At 41.8% G+C, this 23,688-nt stretch overlaps 1 protein-coding gene across 6 annotated transcripts; it reads left to right on the top strand.

Annotated features, from left to right (window-relative positions):
* Window positions 1-123: 123 nt before the first annotated feature.
* Window positions 124-22,771, top strand: IQCB1 (IQ motif containing B1). Of its 6 annotated transcripts, none has more exons than XM_069021056.1 (14): window positions 124-268; window positions 587-822; window positions 1,627-1,789; window positions 3,432-3,561; window positions 6,198-6,291; window positions 7,343-7,442; window positions 7,827-7,999; window positions 10,500-10,612; window positions 11,160-11,269; window positions 16,032-16,174; window positions 16,592-16,740; window positions 17,204-17,332; window positions 17,713-17,869; window positions 18,949-19,757. In XM_069021056.1, the coding sequence occupies exons 2-14, from the start codon at window positions 729-731 to the stop codon at window positions 19,176-19,178; spliced, it is 1,785 nt and encodes a 594-aa protein (XP_068877157.1). In that variant the 5' UTR covers window positions 124-268; window positions 587-728; the 3' UTR covers window positions 19,179-19,757. The 6 variants fall into 6 exon arrangements, with proteins under 6 accessions (XP_068877157.1, XP_068877158.1, XP_068877155.1 ...); XM_069021057.1 differs by lacking the exon at window positions 124-268 and adding an exon at window positions 277-439; XM_069021054.1 differs by lacking the exon at window positions 124-268 and adding an exon at window positions 20,473-22,771 and having other exon boundaries at window positions 466-822; window positions 18,949-19,178.
* The last annotated feature ends 917 nt before the right edge of the window (window positions 22,772-23,688 follow it).

Genomic DNA, 23,688 nt, shown 5'->3' with positions numbered 1-23,688 from the left:
GAGCCCCGCCTCCGCCGGGCTGGATTGGGCACGGAGCGCGTCCCTCTCTGGGCTTCCACCAGTGGGGGTGCCGGAGGCGCCGGCCCGCACGCGGATATGCAAATGACGCCCTCCTCCCTTAGCGGAGAGTGCTGGTTGGCGGAGAGGGGCCGCGACCACACAGCTGTGAGGGGAGGGGGGCGTGGGGGAGCTGTCGCGTTGGAGACGGCGGGCTCGGCGTTCCAATCCCCCCGCCCTCCCCCCGCAGTCGGGGAGCCCCCGCGCGGCGGTGAGAGAGGTCGGGGGTGCGTGTGGGTCCCCTCAGAGCTCCCCGAGGGGGCCCCGCGGCCTGGGGGCTGTGCGGCACCGGCGCCGCCGCTCCCGGGGACGGTAGGGGCACCGGGGTGACGCCGGTAGGAGAGGGCACCACTCCCTCTGCCCTTTCCCCGGCTCTGGTGAGGTGAGGCCGCTCCCGCTGCCCGCCCCGTGGGGCCGCGCTCAGGCTGCCCGGCCGGAGGTGCTCCCTGCCGGCAGAGCCGGTCTGGCTGCCCGCGGCCGCGGGAGGGAGCCCGAATGGGGCTCCCTCCATGTTTGTTTCTTTTCTCAGGGGGAGTCCTGCGGCCCGAGGCTTCCAGCTGGTGGTGCAGGAGCTGGAGGTGGGATGGAGTAGTGGCGTGAGGACCCCGCGCCTTAACATAAAAAGGGAAGAGGCTGGAATCGATGGTGGTGTGCGCCTCTGGCTGTTCCCTATGGCAGCCACGGACCCCCAGGTCCTGGCCTTGGCTGCTCAGATCACTGAGAGCAGAGAACAGGACATCCCCCTGCTGCTGCTGAAGTTAAAGGGTAATTAATGCCGTTCCTAAAAGAAAAGGATGAGCTAGTGAACTATGGACAGTCCTTCTCCCGTCTGCTTCCTTAAATACAGAAGGTTTTTCTGAAACTCTGTAAGGAAGGTTGATACGGCAGCTTTTCCTGAGTGGCATTTGGCTTGGCAACAATGAGGAGGAGGAGCTGGGGAGCAAATGGACAGCAGTTTTTCTGCCTTTCAGCTGTCGCCCTGATAAAGTAGGCCTTTTCCCTGCTGCTATGGGCAGGGGTCTTACACTTGGTCAAATAATTTCTCCCAGTACTTTTTGGACAGAGAACCAGGGTGGTTGTCAGTATTCAGTTTTTAAATCAACATAGAAACAAGATCATGAGCTCTTGTGTGATTTCCCTGTCTTTCCTTCTGCTATACAGCCACTGCTCATAGGAACAGTTGAAACAAGTCAGGTCCTGTTCTAAATTGGGATTTAATTATAAGGAAGCTATATGTCTCCCAGTGGTTGTGGTTTTATCTAGCCTAGGAAATTCATACAAATGGTCCATATCCCAGGTAATGTATGTTTTGCTACTAAATATGTAGAGAGAAAATGGAAGGCTAAGTTTAGCTATCCTTCCCAATTGTCATATAATCTTACAAATGAGTTGTAGCTGTAGCAGCAAAAATTGCTGACAAAATATTTTATGCTGTTGTTAGCACTTTTACAATTACTTTAATCCTGGCTCTGTGTACATATACTCTTCTGACATTTTAGAAAAAGAAAAAAATCTTGCACATCAGAGTCTTATGTTCCTCTTTGTCTCTCTCCTGCTTTCTTCCCACAGGTATTTTAAGTAGTTCTTCCTTAGGATGTGAAGAATCAAATAAAATTAAGCAAGATATATATGATTATGGTCTTACTCAGTACTGCTTGCTGGTCCTTAAGCGAGACCACTGTCAGCTGTGTGGAGCCTGGGCTACTGCTGCCCAGCTAGCAGAGATACTAAGGTAAAAAAAGAAAAGCTAAGAAGTTTTTCTCTAGTTTTCTTTCTGTCCTTTCATCTTGCTCTTTCTCTTTTCAAGCTGTAATACTTTGGCTCCCATCCAGAAAAAGGCTTGTTATTCAGGAAGGGCCAGGGTTAAAGTGCAGGGAGCAGTCAAGAGCAGAGGGGTCAGGCATAGCCTAATTGGTCCTGTTTAATTCATTTGCATTGTGTTTCATTGAGCTGGGGGAACTGTATGGTGGGAACAGGGTTTATGTTGGCTTTACCTTCTTTTGTGGACGGTACTCACCAGTGCAACAGTTCTTACCTAGTAATTATGTAATTCTGAATTGTAGTTATTTAAAAAGGTTTGTTTGCTTAGATTTCATCTTGAAAACATCTTCAGCCTGATTGACTCACTGCTCGGCTTGACTGTATTTAAATATTTATTTAATATACCCATTTTAAGTATTTACATTTTTAAATATAATAGATGACACAGTTCATACAGATTAGATAACCTGATGTAGTGAAATTGTGAGAATGGCATTGTAAATAAGAGAACTTTAAACTCAACCCCCCAGTGATCCAATCTCAATTTTAAATGTCAGGAAAAAGAATAAATTTAAAATTTTCCTCAAGTTGTATTTAGTTTTGGCTTAACTAGAGAACAAGATTCTAAGGCATGAAGTAATTATGTGGCCATATCTTATTTATGCCATATCTGCAGTATGAATTTTTAACGCGAGGAATTTTAGTAAGGGATGCAAGAGTTATCACCAGAGTAGTGTGGTACTTAAATCATCCCCTATAAGCTGTTTCAGTTGCAGAGAATACTGAAATTTATTTTAGCTGTAAAAATGTCCTTTTGTAACTAGATGAATCTCAGCCTCATGCCTAGAATTTGTTTTCCAAGGGCTTTGGTAGACATCTTTATGTGTGTGCTTTCCCAAAAAGCTAACATAGCCTAGATAAGATATCAGAATGCAAAATTCATAAAAAGTCAGGAAGACTCTTTTGTTGCACTGATATCAGTGCTGAGTGCAGAAATGAAACAACTTACCAGTTGTAAAACATGCAGTTTCTTGTAAAAAGTCTTCCAGAAACAACCGACGTGTTGTGGTGAGTAAAATAAGAGAGCTGAGATCTGAGGAACTGATTTCTAGCCCACATGTCTTCCTCAGTTAGAGAAAAGTTGTAGGCAGGCTCGCTGAAGGTTTTGTGGTATATTTTTTTATACATATTTTCACTGCCTGATGTGCACTCTCTTCATTATCAGGCTTCCTTTATAATTTTCTTTTCTGCCTTTCTATTTTGCCTCTTTTTTTCCTTCTTTATGACCATCAGAGCCCTTCCCTAGAATATGGCAGAAGCCTGAACAGATTCTTTGAAGCTGAAGGAGAAAGTGCCTTGGATATGTTTTTAGCTGAGAGATGCCATAATAAGTAGTAATATGGTCTCCAACCTGCAAGTGATTGCTCTTCCTTGGAGGCAGCCACCTTGGAGCCAGTCACAGCAGTGAGCTGTTGTTCAGGGGGGAATTATCCCGTGGCACTGAAGCATTTCTTTGATGATGTGACATTCATTCAAAGTTGTTCAAACAGTTCTTTGACTATTCAGATTGATTTTTTTTTTTTTTCCTTTTTTTTTTTTTTTCTCCTCTGCAGTCATTGTTGTGTAGGGCTAGAGGTGAAAGAAGATCCTGAGGAATTTTACAAGAAGTTTCTCCCTTCAGCTATAGACAGCCTGCTGGTTTTGGGAAAACGCTTGCAAGCACGATTTATCCGAGCAATCAAGGTATTTAAGTTTCATAGTTAAAGGAGCAGAGAATGCCTGCTAACTTTCTGAGGTCACATATTGGGTAAGTAGGATGTTATTCTAGGGACGTGGTATTATGAAAATTTATTTTCCAGAAATTGCAGTAGTTTTTCTTATGCCTCGGAGCTCTGAAGCTGAAATCTGTCATTGTGCAGCATTTGCTCCGTGACTTGTGCAAAGCCACTCTGTTACCATAGGCCTGTTTAGAGTTTGGCTACTACTTTTCACAAGTTTTAAAGGTAGAGAGAAGAAGTGCAATTACAAGAAGGATTGAAGAATTAGAGCAGTATAAGAGGGGAAAAAAAAAGCCCTACAAAAGGCAGCATCCCAGTCATGGTAGTGTCTCAACTTTGCATATCATTAGTTCAGCCTTTGTAATAACTTAGTTCCCACTGATTTTGTTCAGCTTTACAAAAAATGGTTTAGGAAGTATTAAGATTTTAAATCAGATTTGCTGAAGTTTATGTTGTCATTCAATTTCTGCTGCATAATTTGCAAAAAAATACCAAGAATGCTCACTGCTTCTGAACTTGCACGTGGAGAATGCCAAAAGCAGACTTCATTAATTTATAGATTTAAACACTTTCTCAAATTTCCCCCCTTTTTTGCAGTGAAGAAGGGTTTTGCCTGGCTAGGTTCCCTCATGCTTCTGAAGCATTGCAAGTTCTAGAATCAGAAGGAAAAAAAACCCCAACAAACAAAAACCCATGAGTAATTGAAATAACCAACTTCATGGATTCTGACAGTTTCTTTTAATATCCCCATTTCCCCATATTATCTAATTTCTTGGCCCACTGGCTTCTTGCTCTTAGTCAAAGTTTTCCTACAAAGTATTGTGATAGACACCACAAACAATAAATTCTCAGAAAGCATCAGTGCAATGACATGGTTTCTGTTAGTCCAGTACTTGAGAAGTGCATATAATGCTTAAGGAGGAAGCTTCCTAAATGACATCCCAGGAGACTCTTATCCACAATATGTAATTTCCCCCATACTTTCTTATTATGTCTCAGCCTACATGCTCCTTGAGTCAGGCTTGTGGGCAAAGATTTCTTTTGAATGCAAATTCAGTCTACGTTATAATTAGTACTTTGGCTTTTAAACTTCATGGTTTCAGAGGTGACTGGGCACCCAGACTTGGTGCTTGCTCAGTGGAATTTTGGAAATCCCACTCTACCAGTGGAGATTTGAAGTTTATTCTGCTCTCTTTTGCTTTTTGTACAAGTCTTTGAAGTCAAGGGAAGTACTGAAATAGCTTTCAGAAACTCACATGTTGCCAAAACACAGAGCAGATAATATCACAGCTGAACTTATTAGTGTTATTTTGTATCTCTCCTTGTCAGTATGGACGAAATACAAAGTTAAGCCTTGACTGAGGACTGAGGCTCCAGCAGGGATCTAGGAATAGGCTTCCCAGGGTTTCATTTGTGGAGGCTCAATTAAGGCTTAATATAAGGCCATGTGCTTTGTAACAGCATTTGTCAGCACTGTGGTACTGTCAAACGCCCCTTTGCTTTTCCACACACCAAGATTTCAGATTTCCAGTAGCCTGTGGCTCACACTTGGAATAAAGACTGGAATGTGCATCTGTATGTGCATTCACATGTTAAAACCTGAATTCCTACTGGTCGTAGGGGAGCACTGGAGCACCTCTACAGTGAAGAAAGGCTGAGAGAGACGGGGTTGTTCAGTGTGAAGAAGAGAAGCCTCTGAGGAGAACTTATGTCACCTCCCAGTACCTAAAGGGGCTACAAGAAAGCTGGAGAGGGACTTTTTACAAGGGCATGTAGTGACAGGAGAAGGGGTGATGGCTTTACACTGAAAGAGGAAAGTTTAAATCAGATATTGGGAAGAAATTCTCTGCTGTCAGGGTGGTAAAACACTGGGACAGGTTGCCTAGAGAAGCTGTGGATGCTCCATCCACAGAAGTGTTCAAGGCTAGGCTTAAGCAACCTGGTCTAATGGAAGATGTCCCAGCCCATGGGATTGGAGCAAGATGGACTTTAAGGTCTTTTCCAACTCTCCCATTCTATGATTGATTCTGTGTTTTTTTCCAGTCCAGTGTTATCACAAGCAAGCACATAACATTGTCTGTTTGGCAAATAGATCAAATTTCAGCTTAATTGTGGTTTGGTATTTGCTCCCAGACCTCCAACTAGGAGGTGCTGCTGAAGCTTCACCATATCAATTTTCAGGAATCTTTTTAATTTTGACTTCTTTAAAGTAATATATTTCCCACTTAGTGCATTCAATCTGTGATGCATATTTGCTGAGCCATTATTTGTCTTCTTATCCCTCCTATGCCATCAAATATTTAAGGAGTAAACAACGCTTTCTCTCTCCTTGTTGTGATTTTTTTTTTTCCCCAAATGGATGCCTTTTTTTTTTCAGTATATTCAGATCTTCTTGATTGATCTCTGACCTTAAAGATCTCACAAGCTGGGTTGGTTTTGTTTTTTTTTTTTTACTAGTTCCTACAATTTAACCAACCTCATTTGGAAATTTGGTGGTTTGGTCTCCAGATTCCTGAGGCATACAAACTTTCCCATGACATCAAGCTGAAGTCCTTGGTGAAGATACATACACATGTTTTTACCTACTTCTCTTTTGTTTAGGATAAAGAAAAACAAGACTTTTTACACTGGTTCCAAATAGTAACTGATGCCATCTGCTGGCTGTTCGGTGGGCATATTCGACTAGCAGCATGTGGTAAGGGAAATGTCAACCCACAGAACACCTGAACATTTATTTATGGCAGCTACAAGTACCAAGAATCACTCTTAAGCTAATCTCCACCTAGTCTTCTAAATTGGAGTAGATGGTAAATCAGTCTCTCTAAGTAGTTAGCTCAACAGCAATATCTAAAATGGTAAACATCCTCTAAAGGGAAATACTCAAGAGCTCCCCTTCTAGTCTTTCAGAGACAAATATTTCAAGTGCCATCCTGTAATTTCTCTTTGTAAGTCTATACCTTTTAAAAATAGTTTTGTGTTTTTTTTTTTCCAGTAAGGGACAGTTGATCTTTTCCTGTGTGTGATAAAAATATGCAGAAATTTGACCAGAGTACATTTCTGGCCCTGACGAGTAGATAGAGTTGGAGACAGACTTCTGAAAATTTTGCCATGATGGGAAAGTTTACAAATATCTAGCAAACTTAACTATATATTTCTAACCAAAATAAACTTCCATTTAAACTGATGTTAATCTCACTGATTTTGAAAAAGAATTTGGTTTTGTTTCTAGTATTGAACAAAAACCTAAGGATCATAAGATGTGTAACTAAAATCACACATGGTCAGAAAAATTACTGAATATGTAGCTAGAGATACACTAGAATAAAAAAGATGGTGCTTTAATAACATCAGTTAAATAACCTGGGGTAACAAACTGCCAAGGTGGAGGTCCGTAACCTTTTTGGATATTGTTGCCCCAGTGTTAATTCCACTCTTGTTGTAAGAAAAGGGTACTAGTGTAGCATGAAGGGGTTTAAAGCTTTCATTCCATTGCAACATCAGTGCCTGAGAGATGTCCAAAGGCAGAAAAAACAGGGTTCAGCATGTTTTTTGGATGTTGAAGTAGTTATCTCAGTAAGTTTTAGTGTAAGAATTATAAATGAAGGAATTTGTTCCAGAAACAGTGTCTGGTTTTACTTGCTATGGCTTATGATGAAGTTAATTTGTTTTATGGTATTTTCAAGTCTGGTTGTAATTACATGATTTCTTGTTTGCTTGGTTTTGGTTGTTTTTTTTTTTTTTTGCAGTACTGCAAAATGATCGCTTCCTACAGTTGTTAATAACAGATGATGTTGAAACAGGAATTATAATGATGTCTGTGTTACACAATATTTTGAGGATCAATAGGTTAGTTGTTTTCATATCATTATTTTTCTTTATAATAAATATAAAAGGCAGTTCATTACTGCTTGGTAAAATAATTTTTTTTCATATACAAGCATTGTTGTGTTTTATTGTTTGGGGTTTTTTTTTCCTCTAGTCTTTGTTGTAGAAATTGAAAACATTAAAAAGCTGGGTTTTTAGTGTTCTTAAATTGAGGAAGTGGTAATTGGCTGATTGAAACAGTAGTACTGCCTGGATTAGATTCCTGGTCCAGCTAGCTGGGCATCTTGGCTTGCTGTATATAGCCTGACATAGCTAAAAATAAGTCACCATTAAAAAGCTCATGTTTTTTAGTGAACACTTCTGTTCTGTCCCCCTCCTCTTTTTTTTCCTTTCTTATTTTTAAAGTTCTGTCTTGCTTCAAGTTGAAGAAGAGACCCTTCACTCTGTTTTGGATGAACTTGTTTACAAGCTTTCCTCTACCACCAATCCTGCTGTAGGAAGTGCTGCCACAAAACTGCTGTTGTTGGTGGCAAAACTTTGCAAACAGCTTGTGCAGTTACTCACAGCTCGCTACAAAGGTTTGTAAACATGCATGGGACCAATCACTGAGCCTCCTCTTACATTCCCCATGAAAATAAAAAGACAAGTTTCCCATTGTGGTTCAATAACTCTGCAGTACAGGTGGAAACTACAGTGCTGTGTTGCTTTGGTTTTTTTTTCCTTCTATTCATTTTCATTGCAGTTTAAGGTACCACTCCTCTTTTTGTTTCCTAGATTTATTTTCTTCTGCGTATTGAGGACTCTGCATGTGGCAACTTGTCTTTTAAAGCTGTTGTTTGTCACTTCCAACCTGATGGGCTTTACTTTTTTCTGTTTCCCTGTGCAGGTTGGTTGTTGAGGAATCTGCTGGCAGGGTGCCTGTACTGCCACAGTCAGAGAGCCCTGTGTCACATCTGCCACAGTGCTAAGGCTCACTAATCCAGAATATGAAAGTTTTACTTAGATAAAGTAAACCTTTTGACCCTGGCTGCTGCAGTGACTGCTCATCTGATAAGGGGCTGTTTAGTTATCTGGGAGCTGTCTTTTGATATCCAAGTAGTTGGAATTAACTCTTTCCAAGAATTCATGAAATGAGTTTATCATTTTGTCTTGATGCTTTCAGATGATGAGACCGAGTATGTGTATAATTTGTTCCATGTTTTTCATTCTTTAATCAGGTGCCCCATTTAATGCTTCTGTCTCTAGCCTAGCAGGGAGCTCCAGGAAACCCCTTTGTACACTATCATGCCCATGGAGACTAGGGAAGAGGCATAATGTTTGCCAGGTCTTTTATATTCTGGATGTTATTGTTGATCAAAACTACTTGTGAGCAACCTCAGTCCATTAAAGACAAGGACATTAAGAAGAGGGAATGCTAGGCAAAAATGCCCAATTCCCATTTTTTGCATTTGTGCTGACTACTTATTATACACTACCAGCCAGATAAATTTCTGGACCAGGTGAACAGCTTTGCCACCCTTTTGCCTACGGAACTGAGAGGAGGGATTCCTTATAGTATGGAATTAAGAATAGTGTGCCTAAGGCTGGTATCACATTGTAGATTCTTGGGAAGCTGCTGTGATAGTCTGATCATCCCAGCTGTAGAATGCTGGTTTGTCTAAAGAGGTGCAATCTCCATCAAAGGATGCTTTATTTTGCTCTAGAATCACAGTATGCCACAGTCATTTAGAAACTCTTCATCTGTCTCCTGTATGTTTCCTCTGTCCACTAAGAAAAGAAAAAGAAATTACTTTTTTACTCTAGTTTTTTTTTTAAGTTAGAATCCTTCTGTTAGTTTTAACTCAGGCTTTGGAATCCTTTAGAGATTTTGAGGAATAAAAGCAACAAAGAAAGCATTACAGCCTTTCCACCATCTGGCCATTGAAGTCCCTTGGCTTCACAGTGGCTCAGAGCTGTCGGCAGTGTGAGGTGCTTTGGTGTGACCTTTGCCAGTGAAGGCAGCCTGCCAGAGGTGAGGGCATCTGCAAGACCAGCACAGTCAGGTTTCCAAGAGGGCCTGGCCTTTTGTCTGCATGGGTTGACACATCTGTGAGACACATTTGAGGTATTCCCTGTCAGTAGCCAAAAGGTGCATATGGCTATGTAGTCTGTACAGAGACTGGCAAATGGTTGTGTCAGACCCGCAGCACTTCCCTTGTGTAGCTTAGCTCCCTGCTTTTGCAGGGCTCAGGCAGCCTTGGGCACTCACTGACTCCATTTAGACTCCTGCCTGTCTCTCTCCTGAAGTGTTTAACTGTTGTTGTCTTTCCAAAATGGTGCACATGGTGCCACAGAGGTGCCATTTCTGTGTGCTCCAGATCCTGTAAGTACATGTGAGTGTTGGAGTTGCCCAGTGTATGAATATGCTTATGGACAATGATTTGAAGGTGGAAAAGTTACTTGAATCTGCAGTTCAGAAGGCAAACACGTGCCTACTTCCTGCCCTCCTTCCTCTTCCCTCCAACTCTCTTCAGAGCCCTTAGGCTCTGGGATTTGTCTGATACAAACATTTTAGCACGTGTGTGTGTTGTGGGGGAGTACAAGTGTGCTTTTTAGCTACTGCAGACCCAAAAAGCTGTTTTGTCTCATGGATTGGATGCACTCAGAGTTAAACTATGCTGTACAGATAAGACATCAAACAATTCCAGTTAGAAATAAATAAAATTTATAATGAAAAATATGAGAAGAGTGTTAATAACACCCAGCACTTGTGTGGTGCTTTGAATTCTTTTTATTACCTTAAAATGACTTACTGATAAGACACTGAAAGTACATTGGCAATTTGACTGCCAGTGGTATAGACACAATACTGCCTTGGACATACAAAATCACTTGATAATACTTCTCTGTGATAGTTGGAGCATCAGATATTCTTTGATAAGATTATGCATTGACACTCAAAAGATGGCTCATGCTGTTCAGCTCTCATGCTCCTTTGCACATAGAATCACATTTGATTTGTTGACTTGCAGTTTGTTACTTTGAAAGCCTGAAAAGAAAAATTCACCTTAGTGAACTAGCTACTTCTCTTTTTCTTAGGATTAAAAGGGCTTTTAAGTAAACAGTGGACTGGCAAAGGATTTGACAGGGACCTCAATCAACTCTTGGACCTGCTGTATTTGGAACAATCCAATGGAAAAGGAGAAATGCAGGTGATGAAGTTTAATGAGACTTTCAGATGTGAAATCCTATTTACATGTGATTTGTGTATGTTTAGAATGGATTTACTCCATCCATTTAAGAATGGAATTGATTTTTTTTCATGTTTGCATTTCAGTGACTTCTGATCATACTGCAAATGTAACATTTTTCCTGCTGCTCTTTCTCCAAACTTGTCTTTCTGTCCTCTCTAGTGTAGGTGTTTTGATTGAATCACCATCTGAAATATCAAGTGCTTCATGTGTTTTAAATACAAATTTCTAATATTGATTATATATATGGGGGTTTTTGTGTGTGTGTGCTGTAGATTCATTTGTTTACCACAGAGAGCATCAATACAGGTGATCAGATTAGCTGCTTTTGGGGCAAGTATGGAGTTCATGATAATAACTGTCTTGTAAGACTTTAAATTCCCCAATTTGATGCATTTTAAAGCCGATGGGGTTTGGCCAAATGTTGAGATTGTCCAATTATGCAAGCTGTAATAAAGTGTTTTTATATGCATAGAAAATATTCTAGCGACTGCTTTATTAATTTCAGAAGCAGCATCAAGCAGCTTGTATAATCCAGGCTGCGTGGCGGGGATTTCAGACCAGGAAAAGGCTGAAAAAGCTACCCCAAGCAGTGATCGCTTTACAGAGAAGCTTCAGGTAAACAGCATGGCTTTGTGAAAAACGGTAAAGAATAGAATCTAGTAAGAAGGTTTGGGTTGGGCTGGGTTTTCTCAAGTTACAAAGGGACAGGAAAAATTCAGGTCATCTAATTCAGTGTCCTGTTTGAAGTAGGCCCAGCCTCAAAATGGGATCTGGATGCTCAGGGTCACATCCTGTTTTGGTGGTCTCCAAGGATGGAGATCCTACCATCTCACTTGATCCCTTTCTTTGTGCTAGATGATTTGCCTTGGGAAGAATTCTTCCATTACAGGCAGTGGGAATTTCCTTGTTGCACTCTTTATCACTGCCTCTTGTCTTTATTCTGAGTACCCCCATGAGTCTATCTGTGTCTGCTCTATAATACTTCTTTAGGTAGTGAGAGACAGATTTGCCTTCTTTTAGGCTAAACACACCTTGCCTGTCCTTATATATCCTACATTCTATGGCCCTAATTGTCTCTGTTTGGACAGTGTCTATCCCTCCCATTTGTCAGTATTCGGCTTCCATGGGGGGGCCCAGTAGAGTGTAACCAATGCTCCAGGTTTGCCAAGTAAAGCCAAATAATCTTCCCATTAAGCTGTAGCCTTTGTTCCTGCAAGGGCTCACTACTGGCTCATGTCCAGCCTGTTCCCCCTGTGCAGTGAAGTTGCTGTCTGGGTAGTTGGTGCCCAGCCTGTGCTCGTTCATGAGGTTATTTTGTACCAGGTGTAGAATTTCCCATTTGAACTTCATGTGGTGTTTATTGAAGCATTTTCTATGTTTGTGGAGGTTTCTCTGAGTGTCAGCCCTGCCCTGCATGGGAGACTGTGATGACGGCCTTGGTAAAGTCAAGGAAAATGATATTCACTGCTTTCCCCTCATCCACAGAGCAAGTCATCACAGAATGCAATTCAGCTGGTCAAATCTGATTTGCCTGTGATAAGTCTATGCTGGCTATTCCCACTCGCTTTCCTGTCCTTCCTGGATATAGCTTCCCTGAGAACTTGTTCCCATGTCCCAGGCCCTAAGTTTGGGCTGATCAAGTGTTCCTTCATTGAAGATGCCTTTTCCCAGTCAGCTGTTATTTCTCAAACATAAAGGTAATGTAATGCCAATATGAGCTTTTTCACTACAGATTTTTTTAGCAGAAACATCCAAACAATGTGCTTTTTCAGCAGTACCAAACTGCCACTTCTGGTGCCAAAAGCTCCAACTGTCCCTTTCCCAGCTGCCAGACTTCTCCATGGAAAAAACTTACTTTTGTGATGCTTTCATGTTTTCTGTGTAAAAATTTGTGCCATATGGAAAACTGAAAGTGTGGCATACTGTGGCATGGGATTGCACTAAATAGCACTAGAAGATGATATACTGGTGGTAGGACAGTTAACTGGTTCACAGTTAACTTGACACAAAATTGTAAATTATATTGGAGCTATCCTGGAGCTTCCACATGCCAGAGTGCTGCAGAAACCGAGGCCCATAGTGCTTGCTCAGTGTTGTGCTTTCAAGACCTTGTTCTTCATTAATTTTTAAAATCTTTGGCTCTCAGAAGTAGAGTCACTTCAGTGACCTAGAAATAGTATCCTCTGCCTTGGAGCAGCACAAAAGAAGGAAGCTATGTAAATAATGCTTGTCTCACTTGAATAAGATTTCAGCAGTAATGTTACCACATGTTAGGCTAGCTCTTTTGAGAAATTTAGTGTGAATCTAACGTAGGTTAAGGGATCTAAATCAAGTGCAGACTCCACAGCAGGTTTTTCAAACTTTTTTTGCATGTTGATCATTACTGTGTCAAAAGTAGATATTAGAAGTCGTTGTCAAATTACATTGCATTGTGACCAAAGTAATACAAAGCAAACATTTATGCTTTATTGTCTAGACTGGCCTTAAGAGGTTATTGGACTATCTAAGGTGTAATCTTTAAATTCTGAAAGGTTTGCAGCAGCAAGCAGTGTGTCTGTTGAGGGCCACTGATCACCACACTTTTGTACTGCAGTCAGGCATCCTTGTGACTCCTTTTTACTCCTTGAAGTAAATATTCCTTATACACTTGAAGCCAATATTCCTTCCATCATCAGGCACCTTGCAAGCCTGCAAGCCAAACTCATAGCCCAAAAAATTTGGATGATGGGCTCAGACATACCATGGAAAACCAGCAGTGAAAGGGTGGTGAGACTATCAGCAACCACCAAGCTGCTTGACTCCCTTGTGTCGTATTTTCAATATTGTAAGCATTAGTGTGTGCCTTTTAAGTAGTTCTTGAGTCATTTGAATGGACTTTTGAAAGTGTTTGTTTAATATTAAGAGGAATGGAAACTTACAGTGTTCATGGCTCACTCAGTGCCAGTGTACTGAGCAAATACAGTAACTGTACAGTGCCAGTATTGGTTTTCTTCTGTCTAGGTCAAAACATTGCACTGAAAAATAGTGTTTGGAATATTGTAAACATGAGTTTTTAAGAGGACTTTTTAATTTTTAGCAGTCAGGTTCTGGTTATGTTCACAGATTTATTTTAGAATAAGTGTGGTTAAATACCGCTGAGACTGAAACTCCAAACTTTGCTCACCTGCAGCTGCAGAGGAAGATCTTAAACTCTGCGAGTTATAAACTTTTAAACTGTGGTTTCAGAAATATCTCCTCAGTGAATGTTAAAGCCTGTAGTCTCTCTTTGAAGCTAGTTCACTGTTACGTAGTTAATTGTAGGACATTTAAAATGGCAATAATTTTTATTAATAATGCATCAAAAATGAAACTATTTTACATTTCTAAAGAGATGACCAGAGGGAGGCTGCTCTGTGCCATGAACTGCTGAAGGAAGCTTAGATCTTACTCTGTGTGTGTTTTACTTTAGCTCAGAGGCAGTTCCCTGTCACGGTGTGGTCTCGTGCAAGCAAATACATCTATCATTAGGGGAAACAGAGGATGAAGACCATGTGTTCTGCAGACTACATAGGAAAGAATCAGTATCAAAGAATCATTTAAATACCTGACAGACACTCTTGGTTTCACAGATGTGCATCTGAGAAGTTCATGAAACATTTCTGTAGTTTTCAACATAGTAAAGCTGATAAAAATTGATGGGCAAAATATTAATAGTTTTATCAAGAAAATGACACCAGAAGTCCTGTTTGGTCCTGTGACTTCATTCGCCTTACAAATATAATATTTGGATTAAAATATTAATTACCTGAATTAAAATTGTAAAAATTTACAGCTCTAATTTGCAGAAATGTGTGGGCTAAAACCTTTAGTTTCCTTGAAACCATTCTGATATAATCACATGTATCATGATTTGTCTCTCTAGGTAGGTGTATGGGCACACCTCAAGTCTGCATTACAGTTGTAAAAGGATTATGGTCTGTCAGATTGTGGTGTAGGCTTTTTTATCTGTTAGGGTCAGATCTTTAAATCCAGATCATCTCTTTTACACAACATCTTCGATCCCAATCTCTCTCCAACCAGTTAAAAAGACTGAAGAGAAATTATGGTTGGTGGAAAAATTATAGCTCAATTTATACTAGTGATGGGAAACACACAAATAGTTCAGTAGTACTGTGAGTCTAAAAGTATGTGCCATGCAGCAATAGCAAAATTGCTGGACATTAGTTCTAGTCTGTGGACATTTTCCTCCTCTGGCGTCCCTTATAACTCTGCTCTGTCCATTGGTTTTCTTTCCTAGTGCTTAAAGCACTTCTTTCATTGTCCCCAGAAAAGTGCTAGAGGAGAGCAGGACACAGGGCTGTGGGCCCAGTGGGAGTACTCAGGTCCTGAGTGGGGAAGTGATTTTGCTGCAATAGGAGCAGAGAAGTCCCATTGTTACCTTGTTGTGGGGTAAAGTTGTACATTCTCAGGCCTTAAGCTGCTAATGGGGTTGGGTCCATGGGGATGAGAAGGGCAGTGAAGGGAGGGAGAGTCTTAGCTCACACCTCCTCATACTTCACTGAGAGCATGGCCAAGTGATCTCACTAATTACTAGTATTGATACATAAGTATGTAAAGTATTTATATGTTAGACTCTACATAGATATGTTGCTATGTATATAACTGATGTACATGTTGTTTTTAGCTTAAACACACCAGGGCCAGTTGCAGAGGTTTTCAATTGTCTCATCTGTGAAACATCTGCTGCAGCTTTTTCAGTGCAGAGCAGGGCAACATCCTAACATCAAATCTAGAACAGATCAGGAGGAATTTGCAAGAAAATTCTTTCATAGTGTTCTCTTAACAAAGCTGATGGAACAAATCTGTCTGTCTGTATTTCCTGGAGAAAAAAAATTCCTCCAAAATTAAGAAGTGAGGTTTGGCAGCCAAAATTCTGATCTACTTTTGCAGTCACTACAGAAATAATGATATGTATTATGGGAAGCAGGTGCCATGCATGCTGATGGATGGACTGGAAAAGGTGCATGCTGGAGCAGATGGCTAATGTTGCTTTACCTCTGCCCCAGATGATGGACTCAAAATTGTTGTTCCAGTTCATTCTGGCTGTGAATGTCCCATCATTCCCTTCAGGGTTTTTGGAACTTTATCCTAAGTAAAGATTTATACTTTGATTTCATAGAGTGGTTCAGAGTTTTTCATGGCTATAGATAGTGTGGTAATTTGTTAGTTTGCAGGAGACTTCTCATTGCTTGGTGTCATTCTGCAGCCAATAGCTGGCATAGCAGAGTGTTTTGTGGATTTTCTTTCTTGATGCTGGACCACTTAACACAAATAAAAAGAGAGATACTTTAAAGAAATGTACAACTTAAGGTAATTGTTAATGATTTTTATATTGCAGAGCTAAACGGAAACAGGAGCTGCAGCATTTAACAAAACAGAAGGAAGATGAAGCTCTAAAACTGCAAATGCAACTTCAGAGACAGAGGGCCATGAGACTCTTCCATGAACGACAGCTGGCCTTACTGGAAGTTGTCCATGCCAGTATGATTGATATTAAACTATAGCAGAAGATTAAACTGTAGGGGACACCTTAGGAACAATTTCCCCAAATCTATTTCCTAATCTTGCATGTCTGTTTGCACTGTAGTCTTACTGTCTCTTCTCCTGACCCAGTTATCTGAAAGAGTATGTGCTAATTCCCCCAGGGCTCAGTAACTACTGATCAAGATCTGCTGCCTTCAAAATGGTGCAGGGGAAAGGGAGAGCCAGTTTTCTTGTGTTACAAAGCTCCATTGTAGCTATGATCTGCAAAACTTGGCCAACAGCTAGCAGACCTTGGAGGCTTTTAACTTAGAGCACCCAAGTTTTTTGGTACTATCTAGTTTGATGATTAACGATGTTAATTGTTAAGAGAACCTAACCTACAGTCTTGTAACTGGGTTTTTGTTACCTTTGTAGGTCAGGTGAATAAATACATGGAGGAAATGGAGGAGAAATCAGCATTAACTATCCAGAGATTCTGGCGAGGGTATAGAGCAAGAAGAATTTTTCATCAGCAGAAGCAATCTCTTAAGGAGTATAAGGCAGCTGTCATCATTCAGAGAGCTGTAAGTATTTATACTTTGTTCTAACAGTAGTTAGGACTGAGCAGATTATTGTGAAGCCTCATAAAACTCTGTTTATTCTCTTACTGTCAATGTAGCCATAATTTATTAAAAAATTACTCAAGGGTTGATAGTCTAGAGCCACAAGTTGCTTTAAAGGGTTAAACCTTGTATGGGCTATAAAGCCTAATACAGTCATGAACTAAAATATAAAAGCTGCTTCTTTGAAACCCAGGCTTGGAATGTCACCATACTACAAATGAGTCAGTAACTTACTACGAGTGTTGTTACTTACTATTTAGTGTTCATGCTGACCTTGTAAGTTGTCTTTTCAGCATCCTAGCTGCATTTAGGTTCTAGCAGATGCAGTACTAAAACACTTTTCTTTTGCTGATCAATTACAAACAAAGTAGGAAGACAAACCTTCTCTCTGTGATTGTCATATTCTCATATGTTCCTTACAAAGGCTTGTAAATTCTTGGAGAAACGAAGAAGGAGGAGACCTCTCTCTCCTTGGAAAGAACCCAAGGGACTGACTGATGAACAGAGACTAGCTTTGCAGCAGAAGGTGGATGACTACATCAAATTGCATCCGGTCTGTTTCTTAGTCATTTCACAATTTGCATTAATGATGCAACATAAAATACTGTAGGGATGAAATATATTCAGCTTCATAAATTCTGATCAAGATAATCCATTTGAGGTATGTATGTATTAACCCTGCTTGTTTGACAGCAAGATGCTAGAATATTGGGGATTTTAACCATTAATCTAATAAAAAGTGTCAAAGCAAACTGTAATTGGAAAATTTGTATACATGATGATGGATAACTTTGGAGAGAGTTGCAGAGGAAGCAAAATTATGAAGTTAACAATTAAGAACAGCATTTTCCTTCCTTGTTTAGGCATTATTCTTCCCCCAAAAGTTTTAAAATAACCAGCTCCTAATGGTAACAAACTGTTACTTTCCTTCAGGCTTCCCAAATGTCAGAAGAAATGAGTAAAGAACTGCATATGCAGGCTCAGGCAAAGCTGGCACAGTTCCTGTTGAGGAGCAGGCTGGATCAGAGAGCAGCGCAGCGGAGAGAGGCTTTACTGGCTCAGGTCAACACTGACGTGGAGCTGCTAATGAGTATGTGACTGCTCTGATCATGGCTTTGATTATGATTTGGATTAAACCAATTTAGAGGGAAAATTAGAGTGAGCAGTGGTAAAGCCTCATTTCAAAACTGAAATTTCTTTCTTCATTTGCCATATGCCTTATCTTGAGATTCAGACTTTATTAGAGATTATCCAAGTGCTGCTGTAGGTTTAAGTATACACACCTGTTTTTCAAGGAGCATCTTACTCTTCTTCTGAAAGTGTCTCTCTGATATGTTCACAAGAAAAGCAGTGGCACTGTAACAGACATTAGAATTTCTTCAAAGGGGGTCTCACACAACATATTCATCCACATTTTTTTTGCTTTGGTTTGTTTTCTTGTGTTGTAAGTAAGCTGCTGGTTAAAGCACTCTCACCCCTTCCAGATAAAGAGGAAAATCTTTGAGCTGTGAATTCCGTGTTTTCATTTTCTCTGGCCTGGCTTTAGGTGAAACAGAATTCACTACTGTGCTGTCTTAATCCCAGACAAGTGGCTGCATGAAAGAACGAGAGTAGCAAACTGCAGCCACCAGAGAGCACCCAAGCCGGGCAGAATTCAGCAAGTTACTGAATTCCATTATTTAGTCTGTCACGTGCTGTGTCACTGCAGCTCATCACTCCCTGAGCAGGCAAATCAACAACGCACTCTTACACTGTGCTGGGTCCTCCAAGCAGGGAATTCACAGTGCTGCTGCACCAGAGCAGTGGGAACACCATGCTGATGTCACCCTGTACCAGGAACACTGATCCAGCAGTAGTGACCAGGACATCCTCTTAGGTTATACTTCCATAGGAAATCATTTTGGTGGATGCCACCACTGCACCTGAAAGAAGTAGTCCATCTTTCCCCTTTCTTCTTTCTGCCCCATGTATTATGTATTTATTTTTATTTGGATTGCCTCTCCAATCAGATTTATGATTTATCATGTAGTCATAAAATTGCGATGCCCGCACAGGGAAAGGAGTGACCTAGGACAGTGGGAAGTGGGAGGGTAGTGCTCCTTTTTTTTTTTGTAAATACTCATAAAACCACAAACAAAATACAGAAAACTCTCCTCCTTGTTCTTGCAGATGCTCCAGGTTTAGCAGAGACCACAGAAAAAGATCTTGGTGCCTTTATGAGTCGATCAATCCCTGTAGCTACCAAGGCAAGACAAACCCACAACACTATGCTGAAATACACTCGTTGGCCATGGTGGAAGAAGCTTGGGGATGAGTTTATGGAGGATGATGTAATTCCTGACGATACCATAAACACAGAACTGGAAACTCTCTTTATTGGAGGAAGGAAATCCTTTTAGGTAACAAGCAGATGAATTTCATATTCAACCAGACTCATATCTAGCACTATGCACTCACTTGTGTATGCTTTTAAAGAAGGAAAACATTTGAAAAAGACTGAAAAAGACCAAAGCCTTATTTTAGTGCATTTTACTTAGTAAGAATCCCTTCCCGTACATTAACAGTTGGGTCCTATTGATTGTGCTGTTGCAAATAGGATTTAAATACTGTATTTGTAAATGAGGGTATTTTGTAATTTGTATCACTTTAAAAGTAAGTTCATAACCTTTGGTTTTTCAGTTATTCACAATGGGATGCATAAAGAATCAGGCCATTGTAAAAGCCTGGGATTTTAGAGCAAAACATTTTATTGGGTGATGTGCTTTGAAATAGAGATGGATCCAGAACAAACCAAGACACCAGTAAGAAATCAAGCAAGCATGAGGGAGGCTGGATGCTTTCTTTGTATGCCTCCCAGAATAGCTGTGTCGCTGTTGTACCGGGGATGGCGAGAAGAACAGCACAGAACTCAAGTCCAGGATAAATGGCTGATTTATGAATGAATTAAATCCGTCTTTTATAACTTGGTTCGCAATAGAGGAATGATATGATTGGTCCATTGATCAACCACCTACCAGAGTGATTGGCTGAATGGTATAACACCCATTTCCAAAATATTTTTCCCAGTATACCAAAACACTTCTGCACCTGTGAGATAGTTTACAAAATCTCAAACTGTTTCCCAGCTAGTCTGCACGAGAAAGGAGACTTTCACAGGCAGCTGTAGAAAGCTAGAAAATTTCTCTGCTAGCTTTTTAGTATCCACATAGCTGTCCTTGCTTCCACCCTCTGTAGGTTTCCTTTTATTTGACTTTGTCCAGGAGCTCTTTATTCATCCATGAAGGCTTCCTGGTGTCTTTGCCCGCTTCCTTTTTATTGTGATGCATTGCTCCTGAGCTTGGAAAAGGTGATTCTTGACTATTAACCAGCTTTCTTGGGCCCTCCAGGGCTTTGTCCCAGGGTACTCCACCAAGCAGGTCCTGAAGAAGCCAGTCTGCTCTCCTGAAGTCCAGGGCAGTGAGCTTGCTGCGCACCCTCCTTGCCATCCTTGAACTCCACCATTCCATGGTTACTGCAGCCAAGGCTGCCCTTGAACTTTGCATTCCCCACCGGCCCCTCCCTGTGGATGAGGACATGGTGCAGCATTCCACCTCTCCTAGTTGGTTCCTCTGTGTCTTGGAGAAGGAAGTAATCAGCAGTGCATTCTGGGAACCTCCTGGACTGCCTGTTCCCTCTGTGTTGTCTCTCTAACAGGTATTGGGGTGGTTGAAGTCCCCCATGAGGACCAGGACTTGTGAACATGATGCTGTTTCTATCTGTTTGTAGAGGACTTTATCAGCTCAATCTTCCTGTTTGGACAGTCTGAAGCAGACCCCTACTATGATGTCACCAATCCCTACCTTCCCTTTAATCCTGACTCGTAAACTTCAGCCGGTGTGACCATCTGGACCATCAGCTCTGTCTTTTTAAACCAAGCAGAAGTTGTTTAATCCAGAAAGATCTCCAGTGCAGGGCCTCTGCAGTCACTGTGACCTGGAGGACAGTAAACACTAGTCAAGAGCTGGATGGTGCTGCCTAGTGATGTGTCTGGAAGAAGAATTTGAGGCTCTGCTAATGCCATAGCTACCTATGCTATTTTTCAGGTGAAAGACCAGAGTCTCAAAAATTAGATCATGCCTCACTGCAGAGGAGGAAAAAGTGCAGTGGTTTCTGCTGGTTGTATCTGGGCAGCAGTATTGGTTCAGCATGTTTGTTTTCCATTCTCTCTGGAAGGCTTTGAGTTTTAATTTTAGTGGAGATGAATGGAAAACAAATAAATAGAAACAGTGGGCAGAAGACCAAGCCCATTCAGATGCAGTTGATACATGGAAATTAATAACTGGATGGCTGCCAGGAGGAAGAGCTGTGCTCTATGTTAATTTTTTTTAACAGAGTTGCGATTTGGAATGCACTGAATTGGCTCACAATTCCTTTCTTGGACAGTTAACTGGTGGAACAATCCATTAAGTATTTGCTAGGGCACTTGCAGGTGTCTGTTGAGTTACATATTATTCTGCACAGCTCTGTTGGGCATTTGAGTCATGGCCATAACAAGACAAGTGCCCTACAACTACAAGAGCAAAGGGTCTGGGGGCAGTCACCAAGTGCTCCATGGGATGGAAGCTATCCCTCAGCAGCCAAGCTCTGGCACTGGAAGTGGCCCAACACCTCTGGATGAACTGCAGCAAACCAGCTTTTCCCTCCTGAATACCTGAGTCCTCTGTGCACATCATTGTCCCCTCAGCTGTGCAGCCACTGGCCCAAACTATTTTGATGCAGATGCCTCTGCTCTTATGTTTATTCCTAGTCACCCTTATTCTAACAGCTCCTTAGTGCAGGGAGATGGTCACAAAAGGGCTTTGCTGAATCTATCTTTATAAACAGCTGACCCCCATGGCCAGTGTTAAATACCAAGTGAATTAGAGAGCCATCCTCCCAAAAAGCCATTTATTGTAATGGCCTCTGCCACTCACTGCCAGTGGAGTGGATAATGAACTCCCCCTTTGGAATATGCAAATTCCTAAATCATGGCGGTTTTCAAGTGAACAGAGAGCCTAGTGGAAGATGCTGTCTTGCTGGAGGAACTCAAGTTGCTGGTCCAGCAGCACAAATTCCTCTGCTCCACCACAGCCCTGATAAAAATGCTTTGTTTTACTTTGTGCTTGTCACCAGGAAATCACAGTCAGCTGCATTTTACAGACCAGGAAACCTGAGGCAAGAGAGCCATGAGGGAACATGCCTATGGCGATATATAGCTGTATAACCTGTCACCTGTTCCTGTTACTGTCCCAGGAAGAGCGAGCCAGAAAGGGGTCACATGCTGGGGTGGAGCTGGGAGATGCTCTTGGATGCCAGTTGCTGTGGCCAGTTTGGAGCCTGGGCCCAGTAAAAGATTCCCAGCCTCCTCCTCTGTTGCCCACCTTTGCTCACAGTGGGAGGAATTTGGCATAGCTTGATTCATCCTCTTTTCAAGTCTTCCTGCACCATGTGCAGGACATGTTGCTGGCATTTTATTTCACTGCAGCTCCTTCTGGAATAAAATACTCCTGCCTGAATAATGGGAACAGATACAGACATCTGAACAGAAGTCACCTCCACCTTGCTACCAAGTGAACAGTCCTGTCTGGGTTATACAATTACCCAAAACAAGACTGTAGGAGAGGCCATGAGCTGTGACGGTCCAGTCCTACTCCTCCTTTCCTGTTTGCCACAGACCACAGGCATGCCCAGAAAGCCTGGAGCTGTTACTTGGTCATAAACCTACAGCATGGGTAGTCCAGCCAGGCAGGAAAAAGGGGCAGAGTTTGGTTGTAGCCAGCAGGTCTCGGCTGTGCCCCTTTGGGTGGCACAAACCTGGCAGGCTGAAGGCAGACCTTGCTCACCCAGAGGAATTTTAGGGGTGCTCTCCACACTGGTGGAGTGACACACCTGGGGGTACCTGCGATGACGAGAGGGGCAGAGGTGGAGCCCGAGCTGCGAAGGCAGTGGCGCTCAGGTCATTAAATATTGACGCTGTCTAAGCTGGCCTGTGGGGGCGATTGAGCTGAATTGCAGGTTTCTGTTGCTGTGATAAATTGGACCAATTTGTCATGTGGTTTCGTTTCTTCCCTCCCTTAAGTAAAGCCATACAGGAGCATTATTGCTATGGCTTTAGCAGCAGCAAACAATCTGGAAAACAAAATCCTCTGGTGGATATGGATAAAATGGAAGCAATGGCAACTGTTCTTCTGCCAAAGGCGCCACCAAAGTCACGGAGCTGGAAGAAGGCAACAAAAAGAACAAAACAAACAAACAAACCATTACTCAGCCCTTTCAGAGACAGAGACAAAGCAGTGTCCTCTGCTGGCTCCTGCAATTGAGGAAAATTCCTGTTTATGCAGACAGATACTTTTTTTTTAGCTTTAGCTGTAACTGGACTCTGCAAACAACAGGATGTTCATTTCCAGCAGAGACACAGGCATACGCTCGAGACTGTGCTGCTAAGTCCAAGGGTGTCTCCTGGCCTTTCAGACTGGCTGTAACAGGAGCTCTGAGCTGAGGGTAAGAGATAACCCCGATGCTATTTCACCCCTCGCCTCTGAGTCTTCTACTGCCCATTTCCATGGGAGCAGAATCTGGTACGAACATCTGCTCTCCACTGCAGAGTATCACATATATTGAGTACAAGGAGAAACAAAAGCTTTCTCCGAGTAGCAGAACCAGGGCTATTTATAAATTAGCATGCATCAGAAAAGGAGGCAGCTCATTGCAGGGGAAGCTGCAAAGACCATCACAATAGGTCTCCAAGTTCTCCTTATCATCCTTCTTTACAGCACAGTAACACTCGGTCATCTCCCAGGCATCCTTGTCTCCAGTGAGAAACCCTTTAATAACGAGATTGTTTCCTGCATGAGAAATATATGGGCCCAGATTGACCAAGGGGAACTAAAG

This window comes from Aphelocoma coerulescens, chromosome 7, assembly GCF_041296385.1.
Source record: "Aphelocoma coerulescens isolate FSJ_1873_10779 chromosome 7, UR_Acoe_1.0, whole genome shotgun sequence".
Classification (NCBI taxonomy): domain Eukaryota; kingdom Metazoa; phylum Chordata; class Aves; order Passeriformes; family Corvidae; genus Aphelocoma; species Aphelocoma coerulescens.
The sequence above is the reverse complement of the archived record's forward strand: the minus strand, read 5'-3'. Positions and strand labels throughout refer to the sequence as shown.

Bases quoted from the DNA above. Each gene is read 5' to 3' on its own strand.
- IQCB1 (XM_069021054.1), top strand. From the start codon at position 567: ATGTTTGTTTCTTTTCTCAGGGGGAGTCCTGCGGCCCGAGGCTTCCAG. The intron at 823-1,626 runs GTAATTAATGCC...TTCTTCCCACAG, and splicing joins GCTGCTGCTGAAGTTAAAGG to GTATTTTAAGTAGTTCTTCC. The intron at 17,333-17,712 runs GTCTGTTTCTTA...ACTTTCCTTCAG, and splicing joins ACTACATCAAATTGCATCCG to GCTTCCCAAATGTCAGAAGA.